Genomic DNA, 22,698 nt, shown 5'->3' with positions numbered 1-22,698 from the left:
TATTATCATTAGGGATGTACATCAATAAGGGGCCATTGTCTTATCCCTTTAGATCCCTGACTTTAAATATACGGCGACTCTGTCTTGAAGTAATACTACACCGGCAGTGTGTGTGTGTGTGTGTATGTGTGTGTGTGTGTGTGTTGTTTAGTCAACGTTTAACAAGTGAAAAAAGGCAATTTTATTGACAAAAACAGCATTCTATATTAATTAATAATTGATTATAAATTATTAAAAACTATTATATAAAGTAGAAAGGTTTTTTTTTGTCTGTATCATAAAATATCTATAACTACTGAACCGATTAGTGTTCTCCAATTATATAGGGGGGGGGGGGGAGAAGGTTTTAAGCTATTTAATTTTATATCTTGGTTTTTATATGCTAGAAGCACATAACCACCGATTTGGTGTCCCTTTTAAGACCGTGAATCTTTTTTTATGCAGGGATCTAAAGGGATAAGACAATTGCCGATAAATTGGTGTACATCCCCAATGATGTAACACACCAAATAACATCTTCCGTTGCGTAAAATTAGTGGTTGAAACGTGTAACCATTCAACTTCATAAACCAAACAATCAAAACTCAATCAAGTCCCCAAAATTTTTAAGCAAACAAATAAGAAAACGCTGTTATAAAACTTTAGGGACTAGTGGATCGAATAAACAGCCCAATGTCCCATCCCCAGCTCTTTTCTTTATGGGTTATGAATTGTTAACAATTAATTTATCCATTTATCCCCTTTAAAAAAGTTAAAAACATGCCCTAGATTTGTAGAAATCTTTACTGCGAGTAAAGAATATAACCATATCAATTTAATTAGCAGTTACTAGAAGTACTTTTATCTAAGTGTTATAAATATAAATATGAATATCAAATATAATAATGTGTTCTTATTTGTTGGCTTGATAACTTTGGGGCTAATTCCAGCTTAATCCATAAAGTAATTTTTAGCTGTTGTTGGGGTCAACGTACACTTAGTAAAATTGACGACCTTTTTTATCTGCCTCCCAATTATGATTTAATATATAATTTACTTGATGGTTATACCTTATTCTTTGGTTGGTTCATTTAGTTGAGTGTACAAACGTTTCAACTACTAATTTCAATCTACAGAGGAGTTAACTTTGTGTGTCATCATTGGAGATGTATATCATTATATCGGCCATTGTCTTATCCCTTTAGATCCTTGTTAGTTTTCAAAACCTACCTACTAAAAAAGTAGTGAAATGCATTTTTTATATATATAATATAAAAGGTACTTATTTTATTTTTCAGAAATATATGCTTATTAATAATGTATTGAAGAAAAACAAATTCAAAAGCTTAACAGAAAAATTGCTTGAAGGTAACATCCACTTCATAAAGTAACAGGATGTCTGTGTGTCTGTTCTAAACGCTTAAGAAATAGAGTATTTGTCGGACCTGTCAATTTAGAATTTTCGTAAAATTCTACCTACTATTTACAGGTAGGTAGGTAGGTACAATTTGAACATTAACATGTTTAAAATGGATGTACGGACTTTCTGGTAACGATTATGGAGTTGTTACGCTATCTAAATCGTTTCTTAAAACTGCAGGAATCACCATGCAAGGTCTAGCATGCCTAAGATAAAGAATAAAGCTATGGGCTGTTAATTACACTAGTCCCCTAAAGTTTTTTATAATCACATTTTCTTGTTCTTGGAATTAGCTAAAAAGCTTGGTTTCTTATAGGTATCAAATTTTGTTTGTTTGCTTTATTATATTAAGTGTTCAAACGATTTCAAGCTCTAATACCTAGTAATCTACAGAAGGGGTAATTTTGTGCATCATCATTTGGGATCATTTAGGATTTATAGACCATTGTCTTATCCATTTAGATCCCTGAGTTTTATAGTTATTTATCGCCTCGTATTATAGACCGTTATCCGCGGATATTATGACTGAGAACTGGTTCTAATCCAGTGGATTATCTAGAATGCTGCTACGGCCACTATTCTGGAGGCAAGGTGGTGGGAGAAAGGAATGTTAATAACACTAGTCCCCAAAGTTTTATAATTACATATTCTTGTTCTTGAGATTACCTAAAAACTTTTATCAAATTTTGATTGGTTAATTCATAAAGTCGATTGTTCAACCGTTTTCAACCACTAATTTAATCTACAGAAGGGTAATTTTGTGTATCATCATTTAGAATGCCTGCAAGCCACTATTCTGGAGGCGAGATGGGGGAAGAAGGGGATGAAGATTTGTTGCACCAACTATCACAGGACCTAGACCTGCAACAATTTGCCAACGATGCCTCATATCAGGTTAGTTATTTATCCAGAGAGAGAGGGGACAATGGGCTGTTTATTACACTAGTTCCAAAAGTTTTATAAGAACGTTTGCTTATTCGTTGGCTTAACAAGTTAACTTCTTTGGCGAATTTTGATTGGTTGGTTACCTCAAACGTTTTAACAACTAATTTTAATCTATAGATGGGGTAATTTTGTGTTTCATCATAGGGGAAGAACATAAATTTATCGGTAATTGTCTTATCCCTTTAGATCATTTTTATTTATTGCACCGCCGTATTACAGACAGCTTTCCGCGGTTATTAAAATGATAAACTATACAATTAAAACAAATTGGTGTTAATTTTATTTTAACTTTCATGGAAAATTGTCTGTGATACGATTTTTCAGCATGGCAGAGAATCGGCTCTAATCCAGCGGATATTAATCGATTTCAAAGCCATACTGGATAGGTATATAGTTTTTTTTCATTAGAACATATTTTTTTTATTTTTCACCTTAAAAAAATTAAAACAAAACTGTAAACACCAAAGATATGGGGGAAAGTGTGAATATAAAACTAGCCAAAAACCTGCTTTTAAGCAGTCCGACAGCCAGGGGTGTTATATAGTTAATTATGCTCCATAATGATGGGAATGTTGACAAGAAGTTTCAGCCAAGAAAATCACATTTCCTCCATAGCTAAGGGACGGAATGACAGACGGACGAACAGAAATAGGGAATTATATTAGAACATATTAGTGATGGGAATCCGGATCCGGAATCCGGAATCCGCCCAATTTTTGGCCAATTTTGGAATCCGAATCCGGATCCGGAATCCGTTTTTTATAGCGGATTCCGGATTCTAAATTGGTAGGCTAAAATTACCGTCTTTTTTCTTACAACTCCCTCTGTTTGAAGGCAAAGATAAAAAAAAATTTCTACATAACAAATTTTAATAATTACTAATGTGATGTAAATGTTTTAGTTATGCTGGAAGTCAACACTTTAAACAAATCAAGGCTTCAACTAAGTAACATAGTGATAAATTAACGAAAAAAGCTATCCCTCTGTGACGGACGGCCTTTTAAAATACTGCTAGAATCCGGAATCCGAATCCGGAATCCGCCAAAAATAAGAATCCGGAATCCGCAAGAATCCGTCACTTTTTTTGACGGATTCCTTCAGAATCCGGAATCCGAATCCGGCCCAAAAATTCGACGGATTCCCATCCCTAGAACATATAACATATCCTTTTCTCTTTTTTTTGAAATACTGATTCCTTAGACGTTTCTACTTATTCTTATAAGCGAAGCATATCTATAATCAAGTCCTATGTAAAAAATCCTAAAAATGTAGGCATGTCCTAAAACAGAATACTGTATTTACTCAATTTTGCAACAAGTTTACTTACAATTTTATTAGACTTATGCATTTATATTCTGCTTATTTATTTCTGACACTCTACATGTGTTAATTTTTATTTGTCTAACCGTTTCAAAGCTTCGCTTTTATGGATAATGTCATCCTTGTTTGTTAAAGGGGGGGGGGGGGGTTTAATGCAACCATCTCGTAATCAGCGAGCAAATGGCACTTAGAACTCAAATTTCCATCTTAAATTTTGCATGAGTAATCCTTGGTAGGTCTATTTTCCCTAAATCGAACGACTGAGCCGCACGCCGTTACTTTTCCAACTTTTTGTTTGATTTAGGGAAAATAGACCTACCAAGGATTACTCATGCAAAAGTTCAGATGGAAATTCGAATTCTAAGTGCCATTTGCTCACTGATTATGAGATGGTTGCATTAAACCCCCCCCCCCCTTAAATTTATGGTTGTATGGAAAAAAATTACTCCTCCTTTAGATTACAATTTTATTAAGTTGAATGTTTAAACGTTCCAACCACTAATTTTGATCTAAAGAAGTAATAATTTTGTGCATCATCATTGGGTATGTACATCCATTCATCTACCATTGTCTTTTCCCTTTAGATCCCTGAGTTTTATATATTTATAAATAGCATAGTATCATAGACAGCAGTCCGTGGTTAATTTTTCGGATAGTATGGCCGAGAACCGGTTCTAATCCAGCGGATATTATTCAGGATGAAGAGATGTTGACAGGAATGATGGAGTTTGATCTCCACGGACTGCAGGACCAAATTTTTCCAGGTAAACATTTTTTTGGTACCCAAAGTTTTAAAACAAAACCTTGGGTACCTACTTTTGTTTATCATAATTGTGGTTTCTTTCTACATTTAAGATCTTTTCCAGTATGGCTTCCAAACCGATTAATATCCGCAGGATTAGAACCAGTTTGGTCATCCATACTGAAAAAAAAACATGTATAGCATTGTATTGCTGACATTTTTCCTGAAGTATTAAAATAAAAAGCATAGAATTTATAACAGTTTTGTTAGCCAGGGCCTCCCCTTGGGTCTAACAAAACTGGTATTAATCTTATAATTTGTTATTGTAAAATTCGCGGAAAGCTGTCTATAATGCGATAAATAACTATTACGACATTCCATACCCTTCCCACATATTTTTCAATAAATTTTTTCTCTCAAAGAGGGGAAAAAGTTGGAAAAATGTTTACAGATCTTTTTATTTCTTCATTTTACCCCCCCCCCCCCCCCTTCCCTTCGTTTAATAGGGAATCCCATGCAGAATATACACCCCTTCAATTTTAAGTCTAGTTTTGCAAAATAATCCACTTCTCCGTCCCCCCCCCCCCTTCTGCAACAATTTCATTCACGAATTTTCCTTTTTTACTTGACGGATTTTTTTATTTTCTATATTATTGATTTTATGAATCTTATCTATTTATCTTTCTAATTGCAGAGCTAAGTTGTGGAGAGAGTGGTTACGGGGAGAGTGTCAAATCTTATCTATCTATCTATCTATCTCTAATTGCAGAGCTAAGCTGTGGAGAGAGTGGTTACGGGGAGAGTGTCAAATCTTATCTATCTATCTATATAAATATTTATCTATCTATCTATCTAAATATCTATCTATCTATCTATCTAAATATCTATCTATCTATCTCTAATTGCAGAGCTCAGCTGTGGTGAAAGTGGATACGGGGAGAGTGTCAAATCTGAACCGGACTCCCCCTTCCCCCCCAGTTCACCGACAGACTCGGACCATAGGTAGGTTGTTGTTGTTGTTTGTGGAGCTGCTTGATTTTATTGTGGCTTCGCGGAGCCGCCTCTGAAAAAAATGGATCCGGCTCCTACCTAAATAAAAAAAAATCATTTAAACATTTTGTTTCCAGGTCTATTTTTTACTTTTGAAAGTCCAAATAATAAAATAGTAGGGACTGGGGGGGGGAGGTTAAATGCAACCATCTTGTAATCAATACGCAAATGACACTTAGAATCCGAATTTTGTTCTGAATCTTGGCATGTGTCATCCTTGGTAAGTTTATTTTCCCGAAATTAAACAAACAATTTGAAAATAGCAGCTGGCGGCCCAGCCCTATCTACACATCATACTCTTGGCCTCTCCCGGCCGCTAACAGCCGGTTCTAGCTGGTAGCGGCTGGTACTAGAAATTTAGGTTCCCCAAAACTTTTGGAAATGGGTAGGTATGATTTTACATGCAATAAAGCAAAAAAATGAATGAAAATGTTGATTCCTATGTCATATGTAAAGAATTTTGCCTGAAAATAGTCAAAAGTAGCTTCACGGCTAAGCCGCTGGCTGTAACTTTTCCAACTTTTTGTTTAATTTCGGGAGCCGCCATCGCCATATTTTGCTGGAGTTGGAGCAAAATATAGTGAAATATTTGGGGAAGGGTCATTTTTTTTTGGGGGGGGGACTGGGGGTGTCCCATCTCCCAAAAACATACTTAAAACCATCACAGGACCAGTAGGTATATTCCCTGAAGAGTAGATCTCAATCGGTTCACTGGTTACTGAGATCTTAAGCTTCAGACAGACAGACATCTTTCTACTTTGTATTTACCTATAGATTATGATAAAGGGGGGGTAGGTTGTGCTAAAATTCCGTAAAGGTGTGAGTTTTAAGACTAAAAAACATTTGTAAAATGATGATATTCACTAAATATTTATGTATAAAAAATGTTGTCTATGGTTCTAAACACTTATTTAGTGAATATTATCGTTCTACTACTGGTTTTAAGCCTTAAAACTCACACCTTTACGGATTTTTGCACAACATACCTCCCCCTCTTTAAGTGACAGCACAAGCAACAGCCGACGCAACAGTCCACCGCTATCCCCACAACAATCCATACTCTCGCCGCCGCCGCCACAGCTCCCGCCGCCAGCCCAGTTCATCAGCTACTCTGCCGCCATACATACGCCAAGCCGCCCTGTGCCTGCCGCGGTGAATTCCCAACAAAGCACTGCTAAGGAATTGATAATTTTATATGCTTGCTTTCAGGGATCTACAGGGATAAGACAATGGCAGATAAATTGATGTACTGTACATCCCCAATCATGATACACTATGATCACTTCTTAAAATTAGTAGTTGAAATGTTAGAACACTCAACTTAATGAAGTCACCATAGTTGTGGAGCTAACCAATAAGAAAATGTTTTTATAAAACTTTGGGGACTAGTGTAATAAAAAGCCCATTGTCTCTCCTCTCTCTCTGGGTTGTTTGACCACGATTCATTACTATACGTCGCCTTGATATTCTCTTTATAAGTAGGTACCTAAAGCATAAAAAATTAGCTAAAAAAGGAAAAATTGCTTCGTTTCTAGAACCCAAAGTCTAAATAATAAGCCAAAAAAAAGAAAAATTACAATGGTTACCTATAGTACCCAAAGTCCAAAAAAACCATAAAAAAAATTATCTGTTTCATCAGTTGCCCATACCCAAAATAAAACGCCCTGTACCTACCTTGCAAAATTTACAACAAGCGACAGGTTTGTAGATAGATAGATAGATAGATAAACAGACAGACCGACACCCATTTATTAAGATAGATGAATATATATACATTTATCAAATTATCAAGGTACCTAGATATTTAGAAAGAAAACATTTAGCTAGCGAGGTAGAAAGCCATATAGACAAACATCTCATCGCATGTTCCTAGGGTTACTAATTAAAAATCGTTGATTATATAACTTTAGCTTGCACTCTATGTTTGCGTTAGATCCTGCCTCTAGCAACATATTCTTATGTTTATCATTTAGTATCAATGATTTATATAAACTTATGTAAATATTCTAATCTAGCAAAGAAGATAGGATAGCAGTAGACATTTAGCTAGGTAGATAGATTATAGCTGGATATACATTTATCAAGATTGTTAGACAGACAGACAGACAGATGTTCACTGTAAGTTTTGTTAAAAGTACCCAAAGTTTTAATTCCAACGATTTTGATAAAGTACTTTGGGTTCCAGTTTAATTTACAGTTCATTGTCTCGTCCCTCCTTGAATCATAGTGTATTTGTTACAGACAGACCTAGACGAATTTTAGAATAGTTATTTATCGCATCGTATTATAGACAGCTTTTTGCGGATATTAAAATGAAAAATATTAGGTATAAAACAAGTTTTTCGGTTTTAATATCATGATTTTTATCATAATATTTGTGGGAAATTGTCTGTTATACGATGCTATATATAATTTTTCAGTATGGCTGACTGAACCGGTTCTAATCCAGCAGATATTAATTGGTTTCTTTGAAGCCATACTGGAAAAGAGGTTCTCTATTTAATAACCTTTTTAAAAGAACCCAAAGTTTGGATCTACTGCAGTTCACGGTAAAATATTGCTGGTAACAAATATTGCTAAAAATTTATGAATTTTAAAGGCTGCTAGCTGCCAAACGGCTGAACGTACAGATCATACCCGTACACCATTTTAAGCGGCATTAGAAGGCCTACAAATAATCTGGAATAGCCAAGATCCAATGATGCACAGGGAAAGCTTCACTGAAGAAAAACCGAGTAAAATAGGTCTTTTTCGCGCATTTCTCTGCACTGCGAGATAATTATGCATTATTGATTTATGGCTATTCCAGTTTATTTGTAGGCCTTCTTATGCCGCTTAAAATAGTGTGCAAGCGTGATCTCTACGTTCAGCCGTTTGGCAGCTAGCATCCTTTAAAATTCATAAATTTTTAGCAATATTCATTACCAGCAATATTTACCGTGAACTGCAGTAGAACCCTTTATTTATTATTTCAGCACCCATTGTCTTGACCTTGGGGTCGGATGGAAGGTATTACACTACACCAACTTCTATTATAGGTAAAAATAGCCTAAAACCTGCTAAAAAGTGGTCCGACCGCTATTGATGTTTTACAGTTAATTGTGCTCGTTAATAATAGAAATGTTGTCAAAAACTTTTAACTTTCTATCTTTTATAGGAGCTGAGTAAATTCCATTTCACCCATAGCGTTACGGACTGACTGACGGACAAAGTGAATCATAGAGTAGCTTCGCTACTAAAAAAGACTTTCACTGATAGACCAGGGATCTAAAGGGATAAGACAATTGCTGTTAAATTGATGTACAATACATTCCCAAAATTACCCTGTTTTGTAGATTAAAATTAGTAATTGAAACGTTATACACTGAACTAAAGGTTTTTAAAAGTTTCGTGATTTTATACTGTTAAATTATCGCATACTAGCGGCTTCGCGCCTCTAGATGCCTCTAAACTGTAAACGTTTATTTCATGTCTTTGTTGCATTCAAGTCTTTAGGTAATTTTCGATTTTTGTGATTTCTCTTGGGTGGGTTGTGGTACAATTCCCCAAAATAATTATAAATCTTCCCGGGAACTATAAGGAGCTACCCTGTTAAGGAGAACCCAATTGGTTCAGCAGTTAGCGAGATCCTTCTAAACAAACAGACAGATAAACATCCTGTTACTTTATTATAAGGATAGTACCTGAACATCTGGTCAATAATTTACTTTATCTGTTTGTGCTTCGCTACTTATGGATGTTACTATACGCGACATGTTTTTTCATTATGGATCAAAGGTGGATTCATAAAAAAATTAGGGTAGCTGATCGCTGGTGGGGCAAAATTATTTTTGTGAAAAATCCTCCAAAATCGCACAAAAAATCTACAAAAATCATAAAAGGGTTATTAACATAAGATTTTGTTTAATTTTTGTAGATTTTTTATGTGATTTTGGAGGATTTTTTTACAAAAAAAAAACAATTTTGCCTCACCAGCTGGCAGCGACCATTATTTTTTTTTAAAGAATCCGCCTCAGAATATTTATTAGATTCGGAGCTATCATAAAAAAACATGTCTTGTATAGTTTATAAAAATATTCATATACTCCATAAAAAAAGAATAGTTACCTAGGTACTTAATAATCGAATTGTATGTAGACAAGTTTTCCGCGGCTATTAAAATATAAAGAAATTTTTAAAAAATCCAGATTTATAACGAATGAAAAATTGTCTGTAATACGTTACGAAATCTTATTTTTCAGCATGGCTTAGAACTGATGGTTATTTAGCGGATTTTAATAGGATTCCAAGATATTCTAAAATTTATTTTCCAGTAGGTCTTAGAAACCAATGAAAATCCGCTGGATTAGAACCGGTTTTTAGCCATACTGAAAATCCTCTATAACATTGTATTACAAACAATTTTCCACGAATATTTGAACATAAATCACAAGATTAATACCAGTTTTTTTCTTCATTTCAATATCCGAGAAAGCTGTCTATAATACGATGCGATAAATTCTTATGATAAAGTATGATAAAGGATCTCCGTTTGTCTGTCTGTCTCTAACCACAGAACTGATATGGTTTACCTTTACAGAGTAATTTCTCATAGGTCCTGGTAAATTTTATAACTAATTTTTTTTTTTTTTGGGTGGGGGGGGGGGGGTACCGACCGCAACCTTGCACTGATAAAAAAAAATGACCCCTCCAAAAATTTTTTTTTACCTTTTACTTTTGAAAAGGGGACATAGCCGCTAATAATCATTTATATTTTAGTCAAGAGTGAGACGAACAACAGTTATCAGTATCAAAACATCACTACAGGCATAAAATTGATTAATATCCGCTGGATTAGAACCGGTTCTCAATAGTACTATCCGCATAATATCTGCGGAAAGCTGTCTGTAATACGATGTTATAAAGAAATATTTAAAACTTATGAAACTAAAGTGATAAGGATAAATTGATATACATTCCCAATGATTATAGACAAGATTACCTTTTCTGTAGATTATAATTAGTGGTTGAAACGTTTGAAACTAAATGAACCAACAAATCAAAATTCAATAAAAGGCTGCAAGTATGTTAAGCTAACGAATAAGAATAGTTATTTCTCGCATCGTATTATAAACGGCTTTCCGCGGATATAGAAAGTACAATTATGAGAATAAAACCAGTTTTTTTAGCCCCGAGGTGCCGAAGGCACCGGCTAAAAAAACTGGTTTTAATCTTATGATTGTACACTTCTATATTCGTAGAAAACTGGATATAATACGATGCTAGACATAGTTTTTTCGTATGGATGAGAACCGGTTTCTATCCACCGGATTCGAATGAATACGAGAAATGTTATTATGAAACTTTGGGGACAAGTGTAATAAACAGCCCAATGCCCCCCCCCCCCCTTTCTGGATTTAGTCCCCTAGAGGTTTCTAAAATCAGTTTTATGAATGTATAGGAGAATTAAATACATACAATCCACATCTGACAACACAATTAAATTCAGGCATAGGTCTTCTTTATAGCATAAAACCATCGCAATATGTTTAAAAACAGCCTAAAACCATCCAAATACTTTTTAAAAACAGCCTAAATCCATCGCAATGTGGTTAAAAGACAGGTTAATACCATCCAAATACTTAATAAACAGCCTGAAACAATCCAAATATTTTTATTTAAATAGCCTAAAACCAACCATTACTTTAAAAAAACAGCCTAAAACTTAACGAATAGAGAACACCATAGGTCTTCTTTATAGCATAAAACCATTGCAATACTTTAAAAAAACAGCCAGGGGTGTATTATATTCTGCATTGGGTCCCTTGCTGAGAGGTGGTTTGGTGTCGCTTCGGGTTCTAGACCTTTCTCCACGCACCTTGAAACATACACCGCTTATGATTGCGGTGTAAAGCGTCCATTCGCCCATCAAACAACCAACTCTCTGAGATGCACGACCTTTGTCTAAGAAGTCCCAACTGTGCATGGTAACGAGTTGCGCCTGTTTTGGGCCAAGGCATTCCCCCCACTCTTAACTATTTACATCGCGCATCTGACATAGTAGCAGTGGGAACCATTTTTAACGTCTTTAGTTAGGACGCGGTGTCGGGCCGAGATTCGAACTTATTACCTTCCCGACGACGAGCGGATGCACTACGTGTTGAGCCCTGCTAAAGGGGGGTGGGGAATAAAAATATGTAAAAAGAGGAGAAAAATAAAAAAAACATGTTCTGAAAACATGAAGCATAAAAAAACAACAAAATATGTGGAAAAAATGAATACCTATAAAATAGAGAACTCAAAATATTTTTCTCAATACTTTTAAAAAGAGCCCTAAAATATCCCAATATTTAAGAAATAGCCTAAAACCATCCAAATACTAAAAAAGAGCCTAAAACCAACCATTACTTTAAAAAAAACAGCCTAAAACCTCCTAACGAAGTAAAGAAGACCAAAATTACCTCAGTACCTCACCTGAACCCGGTGGCGGGTACCCAAAATCAGCTGATCCCAACGACGGGTACCCAAAGTCACGTGACGCGTCCTGCAGCTCCACCAACTATTGCTCACAATTCAGAAGAGGTTAGTCTACGTACTTTAAAACGATTAATATCCGCTGGATTATAGCCGGTTCTCAGCAATACTATCCGGATAATGTCCGCGGAAAGCTGTCTATAATACGATGTGATAAATTACTGTAAAACGCAGGGATCTAAAGGGATAAGACAATGGCCGATTACATCCCCAATGATTCTATAGAAAACTACCCCGTAGGTGATAATTAGTGGTTAAAAAGTTTGGACACTCAAATTCATAAACTAACCAATAATAATCCATTAAAAGACCACAAAGCCGATGAATAAGACAACGTTATTATAAAACAGCACAATGTCCCCTCTCTCTTTTGAGAGGTTAGACAAGGATATCTTCTTATGATAAAGTAAAAGGATGTCTATTTGTCTGTTTGTTTGTCTGTTTCTCTATCTGTCTGTCTGAAGCTTAAGATCTCGGTAACCACTGAACCGATTGGGCTCTACTCTTCAGGGAATATACCTACCTACTGATTTTATTTTTTAGGTACCAAATTTGTTTTGTTAAATTACCTTTTCGGCCGAAACCACTAGTTCTTATAATAAAGTAACAGGATCTTTGTGTGTATCTGTTTGTGCCGAAGGATCTCGCTAACTGCTAAACCAATATGGTTTTCCTTTGCAGAGTAACTTAGCAGAAGGTCTCTAGAAAAAAATTACCACCCCCCCCCCCCCGCTAAAAAAAGTTTAAAAAAATTTAAAACTAAAATTATTAGGTATTAATTTTATGTTTTTTATTTTAATATTTGTTAAAATTGTCTATAATACGATTCAAAAATAATATTTTACAGTATGGCTGAGAACTGGTTCTAATCTAGCGACACCTCGGGGATAAAATACACTGAATTTACCCTTACTAGCGGCTGCGCCCCTAGCATCTAGGGGCTCTATATTCGAAGGAATATGGAAGGGGCACAAAAATAGACGAAAACCATACCTACCCACACTTTTTATAAAGATAAAATAGCCTAAAACCATCCCAAGACCTACAAGTAGCTTCACTGTTAAGGAGGACCTTATCGGTTCAGCGGTTAGCGAGATCCTTCACTACACCCAAAAAAAAACTTACTATATATATTAGGATAGTTGTACATTTTGTATCCGTGTAAAGCTGTCTATAATACGATCATAGTTATTTCTTTCATCGCATTATAAACGGCTTTCCGCGGATATATGTAGAATGTACAATTATAAGATTAAAACCAGTTTTTTTTGCCCCGAGATGCCGTAGGCACGGGCTAAAAAAACTGGTTTTAATCTTATGATTGTACATTTTATATTCGTAGAAAGCTGGATATAATATGATGCTAGGCATAGATTTTTGTATGGATGAGAACCGGTTCCTATCCACAGGATTCGAAAGAATACGAGAGAAAAAAACTATTTTTATTTTCAGTTACGGAATTTGAAGCGGCAGCAGCGTATGATCAAGAATCGCGAGAGCGCCTGTATTTCCAGGAATGGGGGGCACATGATTATAAAACTTTGGGTACTATGGTTATAAAACTTTGGGTACTATGGTCATCAAACTTTGGGTACCAGTGTAATTTACAGTTTAATAGAGGACAATTGAATTAATTCAACCACTCATTGTATTCTATATAACTATTAATATGTGTATCATCATTGGGGATTACATCAATTTTTACGGTTATTGTCTTATCCTTCTAAATCCTTGGGAAATATAACAAGAAGGGGGAAAGTTCTGACACATTTGCGTAAACCTGGTGTATAGGCTTTATCTTTGGACTGAGAGGATAGGTTATTAATGATACAATCATTCTTATATGATGAATTTTCCCAAGTTGTAAGATTTTTTGGATAGGCCTCAAGGTTCCGGAGCTCAAGGCTTCTCGGTGGTCTCTGTACAGGTAAAAGTTAAAAATCAAATGTTTTTTTTTTTGAAGAGTTAGAGGTCAACTTATAAAACAAAATATGCATCTTTTTTAATATTATTCACATATTTGAAGAAAAAACATACATATTTTGTTTCATAAGCTGACATCTAACTCTTTAATTAAAATTGGTTTTTTATTTGTTACCTGTACAGAGACAACCTGGAGGCCTATCCAAAAAAATCTTAAATCTTGGGAAAATTCATCATATAAGAATGATTGAATCATTAATAACCTATCCTCTCAGTCCAAAGATAAAGCCTAAATACCAGGTTTACGCAAATGTGTCAAAATTTCCTCCCCTCTTTATTGTCCATTGTTCTGTCCCTTAAGATCTCTAAGGAAATCCCAGGGATATGATATTGGGTAATGAATTAGAATACATCCCCAGTGGTGATAAACAAGATTACCTCTTCTGTAGATTTATATTATTGGTTGTGTTATGTTAAGTAACTCTGCTAGTTTTGTACTAACCAATCAAAATTTAGTACCGAAATTATGAGCCAACCAATTTTAATAACATGGTTATAAAACTTTGGGTACCAGTGTAATTTAATGTCCCCTTCCTTGGGGCATCAATTCCTTTTTATCCTTTATTGCCATATCCCCCCGAATCTGCAGAAAGACAGGGATCTAAAGGGATAAGACAATGGCCTATAAATTGATGTACATCCCCAATGATGAAACACAAAATATTCCCCATTCCATAGTTTAAATTAGTGGTTAAAACGTTTGAACACTTTACTAACTTATTAAAACAACCAATTAAAATTTACTAAGGCCCCCAAAGTTGTTAAGCCAACGAATAAGAAAATGTTATTATAAAACTCTGGGGACTAGTGTAATAAATAGCCCATTGTCCCCTCTCTGTCTCTGGTAGAAAGAAGAAGAAGGAATATGTGACATCTCTGGAGGAGCAGCTCAAACTTCTGTCAGAGGTTAGTTCATACACTTATGGACAGTCAGACAGACAGACAGACAGACAGACAGACAGACATACAGACAGACAGACAGATAGAAAGAAGAAAAAGGAATATGTGACATCTCTGGAGGAACAGCTCAAACTTCTGTAAGAGGTTAGTTCATACACTTATGGACAGACAGACTGACAGACAGACAGTCAGTCAGACACAGTCAGACAGACAGACAGACAGACAGTCAGACAGACAGACAGACAGACAGACAGACAGACAGACAGACAGACAGACAGTCAGACAGACAGACAGACAGACAGACAGATAGATAGAAAGAAGAAAAAGGAATATGTGACATCTCTAGAGGAACAGCTCAAACTTCTGTCAGAGGTTAGTTCATACACTTATGGACAGACAGACAGACAGACGGACGGATCGATGGATGGACGGATGGATGACAGACAGACAGACAGACAGACAGACAGACAGACAGACAGACAGACAGACAGACAGTCAGACAGACAGACAGACAGACAGACAGACAGACAGATAGATAGAAAGAAGAAAAAGGAATATGTGACATCTCTAGAGGAACAGCTCAAACTTCTGTCAGAGGTTAGTTCATACACTTATGGACAGACAGACAGACAGACGGACGGATCGATGGATGGACGGATGGATGACAGACAGACAGACAGACAGACATACAGACAGACAGACAGACAGACAGACAGACAGACAGACAGACAGACAGACAGACAGACAGACGGACGGACGGACGGACGGATGGACATACAGAAATGGATACAAACACAGAAACAGAAAGACATACAGACATATAAAAACACATATACAGATAAAGTTAAAAAGACAGACAGATGGATAGACACACAGACATATATAAAAACAGATAAACATACAGACAGATGGATGGATGGACAGACAGACATATATATAACTCATATACAGATAAACAGACAGACTGATGGATGGATGGTGGACATACAGACAGATGGACAGATTGTCATAAACACATGGATAGAAACTAGGGTTGGACCAGATACCGGATATCCGGTTCCGGCTGGATATCTGGCCAACGTTCGATATCCAGCAAATTCCCGATATCCGGCATTAAAAATTAGCCGGATATCCGGCCCAACTATAATAGAAACACATACACAGAAGTACAGACAGACATATGGACAGATTGACATAAAAACATGGAAAGAGACACATATAGAGATAAACAGACAGACAGATAGATGGACATACTGACATTGAAATAAACACATACATAGAAGTACAGACAGAAAGACAGATGGATAGATGTACAGACTAGGGTTGGGCCGGATATTTTTTTGGCCGGATACTGGATATCCGGCTAATTTTAAATGCCGGATATCCGGCAAATATCCGGTTATCCGGCCAAATTACCCTATATATATATATATATAGTCCCTTTCGTGGCAACGCACCTTAAGAGGCGATTCGTTTTATTTTTTAAATTGCTTTTAATAGGTTATTTTAGGTTAGGTTATATTTGGTAAGGTGATTTCCCCGCAGGGTAAGGCAATTGGCCCCGCAAGGTTAGAGTCCCCCGCGAAGGGCTAGAAATAGGAGATACGCTACTGTGAAAATACGAATAATTGCTCTTTAAGGGGCGTTGCCACGAAAGGGACTATTCCCGCAAAAAAAATTTCTTCATAAACTGATGTTTTATATTATACTAGCAACTGCGTCCTTATTATCTAGGGATATATATTAGAAGGGACATGAAAGTGCAGAAAAATAACTTAAAACCTTACAACGACTTTTTTATAAAAATTAAACAGCCTAAAACCACCCTGGGACTTATAAGAAGCTTCAATCTAAAGGAGAACCATATCGGTTCAGCAGTTAGCAAGATCCTTTGCTACAGACAAAAAAGCTTAGTAAATAAATCTAATTAACTATTACTACTCTCAATCTGTAATATCAATCTCTAACGGTTGGAGGATTGGCGGGGAGGTGGCGTTGAATGCCTCCCCTCCCCCCCCCCTCTGATTTTTTTCTATCCCATTTTATGTGTATAAAAGGTAGAGGGCTATAACTGAGTGACTTTCGAAATATTGGTACAGGATACCAGCAAATCTGGTAAGGTCATTTAGGTAAAAAGTAAAAATATTTTTTTACTTAAACAAAGCATTTCATGTTATCTAATACTAAAATATCCTATAGTTGTACACCCTCATATGTAATATAGGTGTTCAAGTCGATTTCAGGTTCCAGGTATAATCCTACAAGTCCTGAACCTCCAGGTCTCCAGATATCTTTAAACGGTTCCTGTGACCGCAAATTTTTACTTGAAGATTTCAAATTTTAAACTTTTTTTATATATCTTCATGACATATTACAATTTCATAAAATCTGTTGCCGTTTACCTGCCAACCGTCGGTTTGCGGCTGGCAGCTGCCAAGTACTGCTGCCACCGCCAAAATTTATGTTTTGAGATTTCTAATATAAAATTTACATAAACAAACATATTCAGAAAAAATTGTTCTTCTAGCTTCAATAATAAGAAAATTAAAGCCATTGAAGATTAAAAAAAAATAAAAAATATAAAAGATTATATCGCCGGATATCCGGCCGGATAGTTTCAATATCAGGTATCCGGCCGGATATTGAAAATGGCCGGATATCCGGCCACACCGGATATCCGGCCCAACCCTAGTACAGACCGACACATGGATATACAGACATAAAGACAAACACATATACAGATGAACAAACAGAAAGATGGACATACTGACATAGATACAAACACTGTCTGTCTATAACTTTCTTTGTGTCTGTCTGTTTACCTATCAGTCTGTCTGTTTGTTTGTAGGTATGTCTGTCTAGCTGTCTGTATATCTGTCTTTTAATCTACCTATTAGATTATATTAGATGTATTATTCAGTTTTCTAAAATGTAGGAAGTATGCAGTAATGTGTATTCACACATTGTTTTCATACAGGCCATATTATATCTAGGAAAACAACCTTGCTACGTCTGGAGAATGTCAGATTACAAGAATGACTGTCTGTCTGTCTATTAATTTACCTAATAGATAATATTAGATGTATTATACAGTTTCCTAAAAGGTAGGAATTATATGCAGTAATGTGTATTCACACATTGTTTTCATACAGGCCATATCATATCTAGGAAAATGCCATGCTACGCCTTGAGAATGACAGATTACAAGAACGAGTGTCACAACTAGAATCGGAGAAATATTCATGGCCAGCAAATATTGGTAGCAGGTCAGTACCCAATGATTACGAACAAAATTACCACTTTTTTAATAAGAGTGTTAGCAGGTCTGTATCCAATATCAGATAGAGGAGACAATTGGCTGTTTATTACACTAGTCCCCAAACGTTTTCTTATTCGATATCTTAACAACTTTGGGGACTTTAGGAATTTTTATTGGTTGGCTCATTTAGTTGAGGGGTTCACACATTTAAACTACCTACTAATTTTAATCTGCAGAATAGGTTATTTTGTGTATCATCATTGGGGATGTACATAAATTTATTGGCCATTGTCTTATCCCATTAGGTCCCAATATTTTTAATATTTATATATATATAGCATAGTATTATAGACAGCTCTCCGTGGATATTATGCGGATAATATTACTGAGAACCGGTTCTAATCCAGCGGATATATTTCAGTACTGTGCACGCCAAGAAAGCCACGGCCCTGTTTGGTATTCTCTTCCTTGTCGGACTTAACTTTAGTAACCTCAGGTATTTTAATGTCAGCCAATAGTTGGGCTCCATTTTGTCATGTGATCAAAAATCAGCCAACAGTAGGGCTTTATGTTAATCATTTGAATTAATTTCAACCAATAGTAGGGCTTTATTTTGCCATGTGACCAAAACTTTGCCTGAAGTAGGCACACCCCACCCGAAGGCTTTTTAGGTTAGAAGAAAAAACCATAGAAACGGTTTACACAGGATGTACTGGGACCTTATGGTGAGTTCAGAACATGCTTTCCCTAAATTGAATTAGTACCTTCCCATAGTAAAAAATTTTAAAATTACTTTTGGGGATCAAATTTTAGTTTCATTTTTAGAGTTTCTTCACCAAACCTCCTTAATCGTCTTAATTGGCTCATGTTCATCATGCAAATTCGTTCACATTACAGTAGAATTGACAGATATTGGAGCTTTCTAAAAATGTCTCTAACATTTTTCTAGCTCTAATACTTTTTGAGATATCTTATTCCAAAGTATTGCTGTAAAATCATCTTTTACACAGCAATTAATTGATTGATTAATTGAGGAATTCATTGATGGATTCATATAGATTCATTAATTGATTGATTGAATAATTGATTGATTGATCAATAAATAGATTGATTGGTCGATAAATTGTTTGAATAGTTGATTTATTGATAAATTGGTTGATTGATTAATTGATTGATTGGATGATTGATTGATTGATCGATTGATTGATCGATCAGTAAACTGATTGATCAATAAATTGTTTGAATAGTTGATTTATTGATTGATTGATAAATTGGTTGATTAGTTGATTTATTTATTGATAGATGAATTGGTTGAATGGTTGATTTATTGATTGATGAATTGATCGATGGGTAGATTGATTGATAGATTGATCCATCACTAAATTTATCAATCGATAAATTGATTGATAAATATTTTAATTGATTGATTGATATTTAGTTCACTGAACACAAGCCCTGACCTTGGTGGTGTTGGAGGGGAGGGGAGCAGTCTTATTCATGAGAAACAGGCAGCTGGCAGATCTCTCTTATGGCAGGTATAGAAAGCATTACAGACAGACAGGCGGACAGATGGATAGGTAGACGACATTATGGTAGACAGACAGACTCATGATAGGTAGACAGACAGGGAGCTAGCAGATCTCTCTTATGGCAGGTATAGAAAGCATTACAGACAGACGGACAGATGGACAGAAACAGACTGACAATCTAAAAGTAGACAAAAGGAAGACAGACAGATGGATATACAGATAAACAAACACAGAGAAAAAGATAGATAGACATACAAACAGTCAGACAGACAGAAACAGACTGACAATCTGATAGTATAGATAGACAGATAGATAAAGATAGATAACTAGATAGATAGATAGACATTTTCATCCTTGTTATTTTTTCAGGCTGATTATGATTATTTGTCAGATTTAGAAAATCTTGCAACAAATTTAACTTCGGCAGAAGAGAAAGGTTCCGCCATGTGCCCCATGTCTTTTAATAAGACTGAATCAATAAGGTATTTATCTGTCTGTCTGTCTATGACTGTGTGTTTGTCTGTTTGTTTGTTTGTCTGTCTGTCTGTCTGTCTGTCTATCTGTAATTTAACCTCATAAAAGAAAGGTTCCGCCATGTGTCCATGTCTTTTGATAAGACTGAATCAATAAAGTATTTATCTGTCTGTCTGTTTATGAATGTGTGTCTGTCTGTCTGTCAAACTTAACCTCAGAAGAGAAAGGTTCAGCCATGTGTCCCATGTCTTTTAATAAGACTGAATCAATAAGGTATTTGTCTGTCTGTCTGTCTATGAATGTATGTCTGTCTGTCTGTTTGTCTGTCTTGTCAAATTTAACCTTATAAGAGAAAGGTTCCGCCATGTGTCCCATGTCTTTTAATAAGACTGAGTCAATTAAGTATTTATATGTCTGTCTGTCTATGAATGTATGTCTGTTTGTCTGGCTGTCTGTCTGTATGTCTGTCTGTTTGTTTGTCTGTCTGTCTGTCAAACTTAACCTCAGAAGAGAAAGGTTCAGCCATGTGTCCCATGTCTTTTAACAAGACTGAATCAATAAGGTATTTATCTGTCTGTCTGTCTATTACTGTCTGTCTGTCTGTCTGTCTGTCTGTCTGTCCATCTGTCTGTCTGTCTGTCTGTCTGTCTGTCAAACTTAACCTCAGAAGAGAAAGGTTCCGCCATGTGTCCCATGTCTTTTGATAAGACTGAATCAATAAGGTATTTATCTGTCTGTCTGTCTATGAATGTCTGTCTGTCTGTCTGTTTGTCTGTCTGTCTGTCTGTCAAACTTAACCTCATAAGAGAAAGGTTCCGCCATGTGCCCCATGTCTTTTAATAAGACTGAATTAATAAGGTATTTATCTGTCTGTCTGTCTATGAATGTATATCTGTCTGTCTGTTTGTCTGTCTGGCTGTCAAACTTAACCTCAGAAGAGAAAAGTTCCGCCATGTGTCCTATGTCTTTTAATAAGACTGAATCAATTAGGTATTTATCTGTCTGTCTGTTTATGAATGTATGTTTGTGTGTCTGTTTGTTTGTCTCTCTGTCTGTATTTGTGTCTTGTAAAATTTAACCTCATAAAAGAAAGGTTCCGCCATGTGCCCCATGTCTTTTAATAAGACTGAATCAATATTCAATAAGGTACTTGTCTGTCTGTGAACAACTGTGTCGCCTTTCAATTAAATTTAACAAGGATGACAACATCCATAAAAGCGAAGCTCTGAAACGGTAGGACAAACGGACATTAACACTTGTATAATGTCAGAACTGAATGATCAGAATGCGAATGTATAAGAGTCAAAGCAAAATTGTAAGTAAAGTTGTTGAAAAACTGCTTGATACAGGAAAATAATTATGGACATACTTACATTTTTAGGACTTGATTATAGAGTTGCTTCGCTTATAATATTGTACTTTGTTGTCCCAGGAATCAGTATACCAAAAATCAGACCAATCGGATAATTAGGTTACATACAAATTTGTTGTTAAAAATGTAAAAAAAATCAACATGTTTAAAATGGACGTACGGACATTCTGGTAATGATTATAGATTTGCTACGCTTTCTAACTCGTACCTAACTATTACAGGAATCACCATGCAAAATTTGAAATCTATAGGACAATTCTAACATGCCTAAATTAACGAAAAAAGCTATTTAAAAAAGTAAAAATATTAACATGTTTAAAATGGACGTACGGACATTTTGGTAATGATTATAGAGTTGCTACGCTTTCTAAATCGTACCTAACTACTAAAGGAATCACCATGCAAAATTTGAAATCGATAGGACAATTCTAACATGTCTAAATTAACGAAAAAAGCTATCCGTGACGGACGGACGGACCGACCCTAAATATAGAAAAGCTTCGCTTTTAAAAAAGAAATCAGGTGTGTATATTCTGCACAAGATTTATTTTTTTCCCCTTCTGCAAAATATTTCATAGGAGGGGAAAAAATAGAAATAATGTTTACAGGACTTTTTATTTATTTTTTTTCCCTTCTCCTAGTTACATATTTTTTATATTTTTGCAAACGTTTGGATCATCTTTAAAAAACGGTTTTAAAAATAATACCCTCCCTTATTTCTCATTATTCTATTTTCAGACTGGACAACGAGCTGAGAGGATTATTTGCTGCTCAACATGATGAAGGCAAAGAATAATAAAATAAATATTTTTTTCAATTTGGCTTTGAAACCCCTAAGTATCTGCTGGATTAGAACCGGTTGTAAGTTGACATACTTAAAATTCATGTACAGCATTATATTAGAGACTATTTTCCACGAATGTCAAAAATTGATAAAACTTTTCAAAATTTAGGTTAAAAAATGAAATAGTCTAAAACCATCCGATTTCCTATGTTTTTGTAAACTTCCACTAAAATGTGGTAAGCCATATGTAAAGGAGAATCATATTGGTTCAGCGGTTAGCAAGATCCTTTGGTACAAACAAACAGACAGACAGATAGACATTCTGTTACTTTATTATAAGGATAATAGGCTTGTAAACTTAAACCAGTTTTTAAGCCCCGATATGTCAAGGCACATGTTGCTTTAAAAAAAACTCAATCTTATATACT

At 35.4% G+C, this 22,698-nt stretch overlaps 1 protein-coding gene across 3 annotated transcripts; it reads left to right on the top strand.

Annotated features, from left to right (window-relative positions):
- Nucleotides 1–1,274: 1,274 nt before the first annotated feature.
- On the top strand, nucleotides 1,275–22,290 carry LOC145306777 (uncharacterized). Of its 3 annotated transcripts, none has more exons than XM_080149073.1 (17): nucleotides 1,275–1,347; nucleotides 2,176–2,293; nucleotides 4,362–4,428; nucleotides 5,315–5,408; nucleotides 6,458–6,635; nucleotides 7,096–7,156; nucleotides 8,432–8,494; nucleotides 10,215–10,262; nucleotides 10,897–10,944; nucleotides 11,902–12,017; nucleotides 13,422–13,483; nucleotides 14,801–14,858; nucleotides 18,021–18,118; nucleotides 18,533–18,607; nucleotides 19,550–19,646; nucleotides 20,010–20,122; nucleotides 22,225–22,290. In XM_080149073.1, the coding sequence occupies exons 2-17, from the start codon at nucleotides 2,177–2,179 to the stop codon at nucleotides 22,280–22,282; spliced, it is 1,353 nt and encodes a 450-aa protein (XP_080005199.1). In that variant the 5' UTR covers nucleotides 1,275–1,347; nucleotide 2,176; the 3' UTR covers nucleotides 22,283–22,290. The 3 variants fall into 3 exon arrangements, with proteins under 3 accessions (XP_080005199.1, XP_080005198.1, XP_080005197.1); XM_080149072.1 differs by lacking the exon at nucleotides 14,801–14,858 and adding an exon at nucleotides 15,167–15,224 and having other exon boundaries at nucleotides 10,897–10,950; XM_080149071.1 differs by having other exon boundaries at nucleotides 10,897–10,950.
- The last annotated feature ends 408 nt before the right edge of the window (nucleotides 22,291–22,698 follow it).

Source organism: Acartia tonsa, chromosome 15 (genome assembly GCF_053477335.1).
Source record: "Acartia tonsa isolate MP-2025a chromosome 15, ASM5347733v1, whole genome shotgun sequence".
Lineage (NCBI taxonomy): Eukaryota > Metazoa > Arthropoda > Copepoda > Calanoida > Acartiidae > Acartia > Acartia tonsa.
This window is presented reverse-complemented; position numbering and strand designations above follow the sequence as displayed.

Excerpts from the sequence above, each read along its gene's own strand:
- LOC145306777 (XM_080149072.1), top strand. The coding sequence starts at position 2,177 with ATGCCTGCAAGCCACTATTCTGGAGGCGAGATGGGGGAAGAAGGGGAT. Across the intron at positions 13,484-15,166 it reads GAGAGCGCCTGTATTTCCAG|AAAGAAGAAAAAGGAATATG; the intron begins GAATGGGGGGCA and ends ACAGATAGATAG. Across the intron at positions 19,647-20,009 it reads GCAGATCTCTCTTATGGCAG|GCTGATTATGATTATTTGTC; the intron begins GTATAGAAAGCA and ends TTATTTTTTCAG.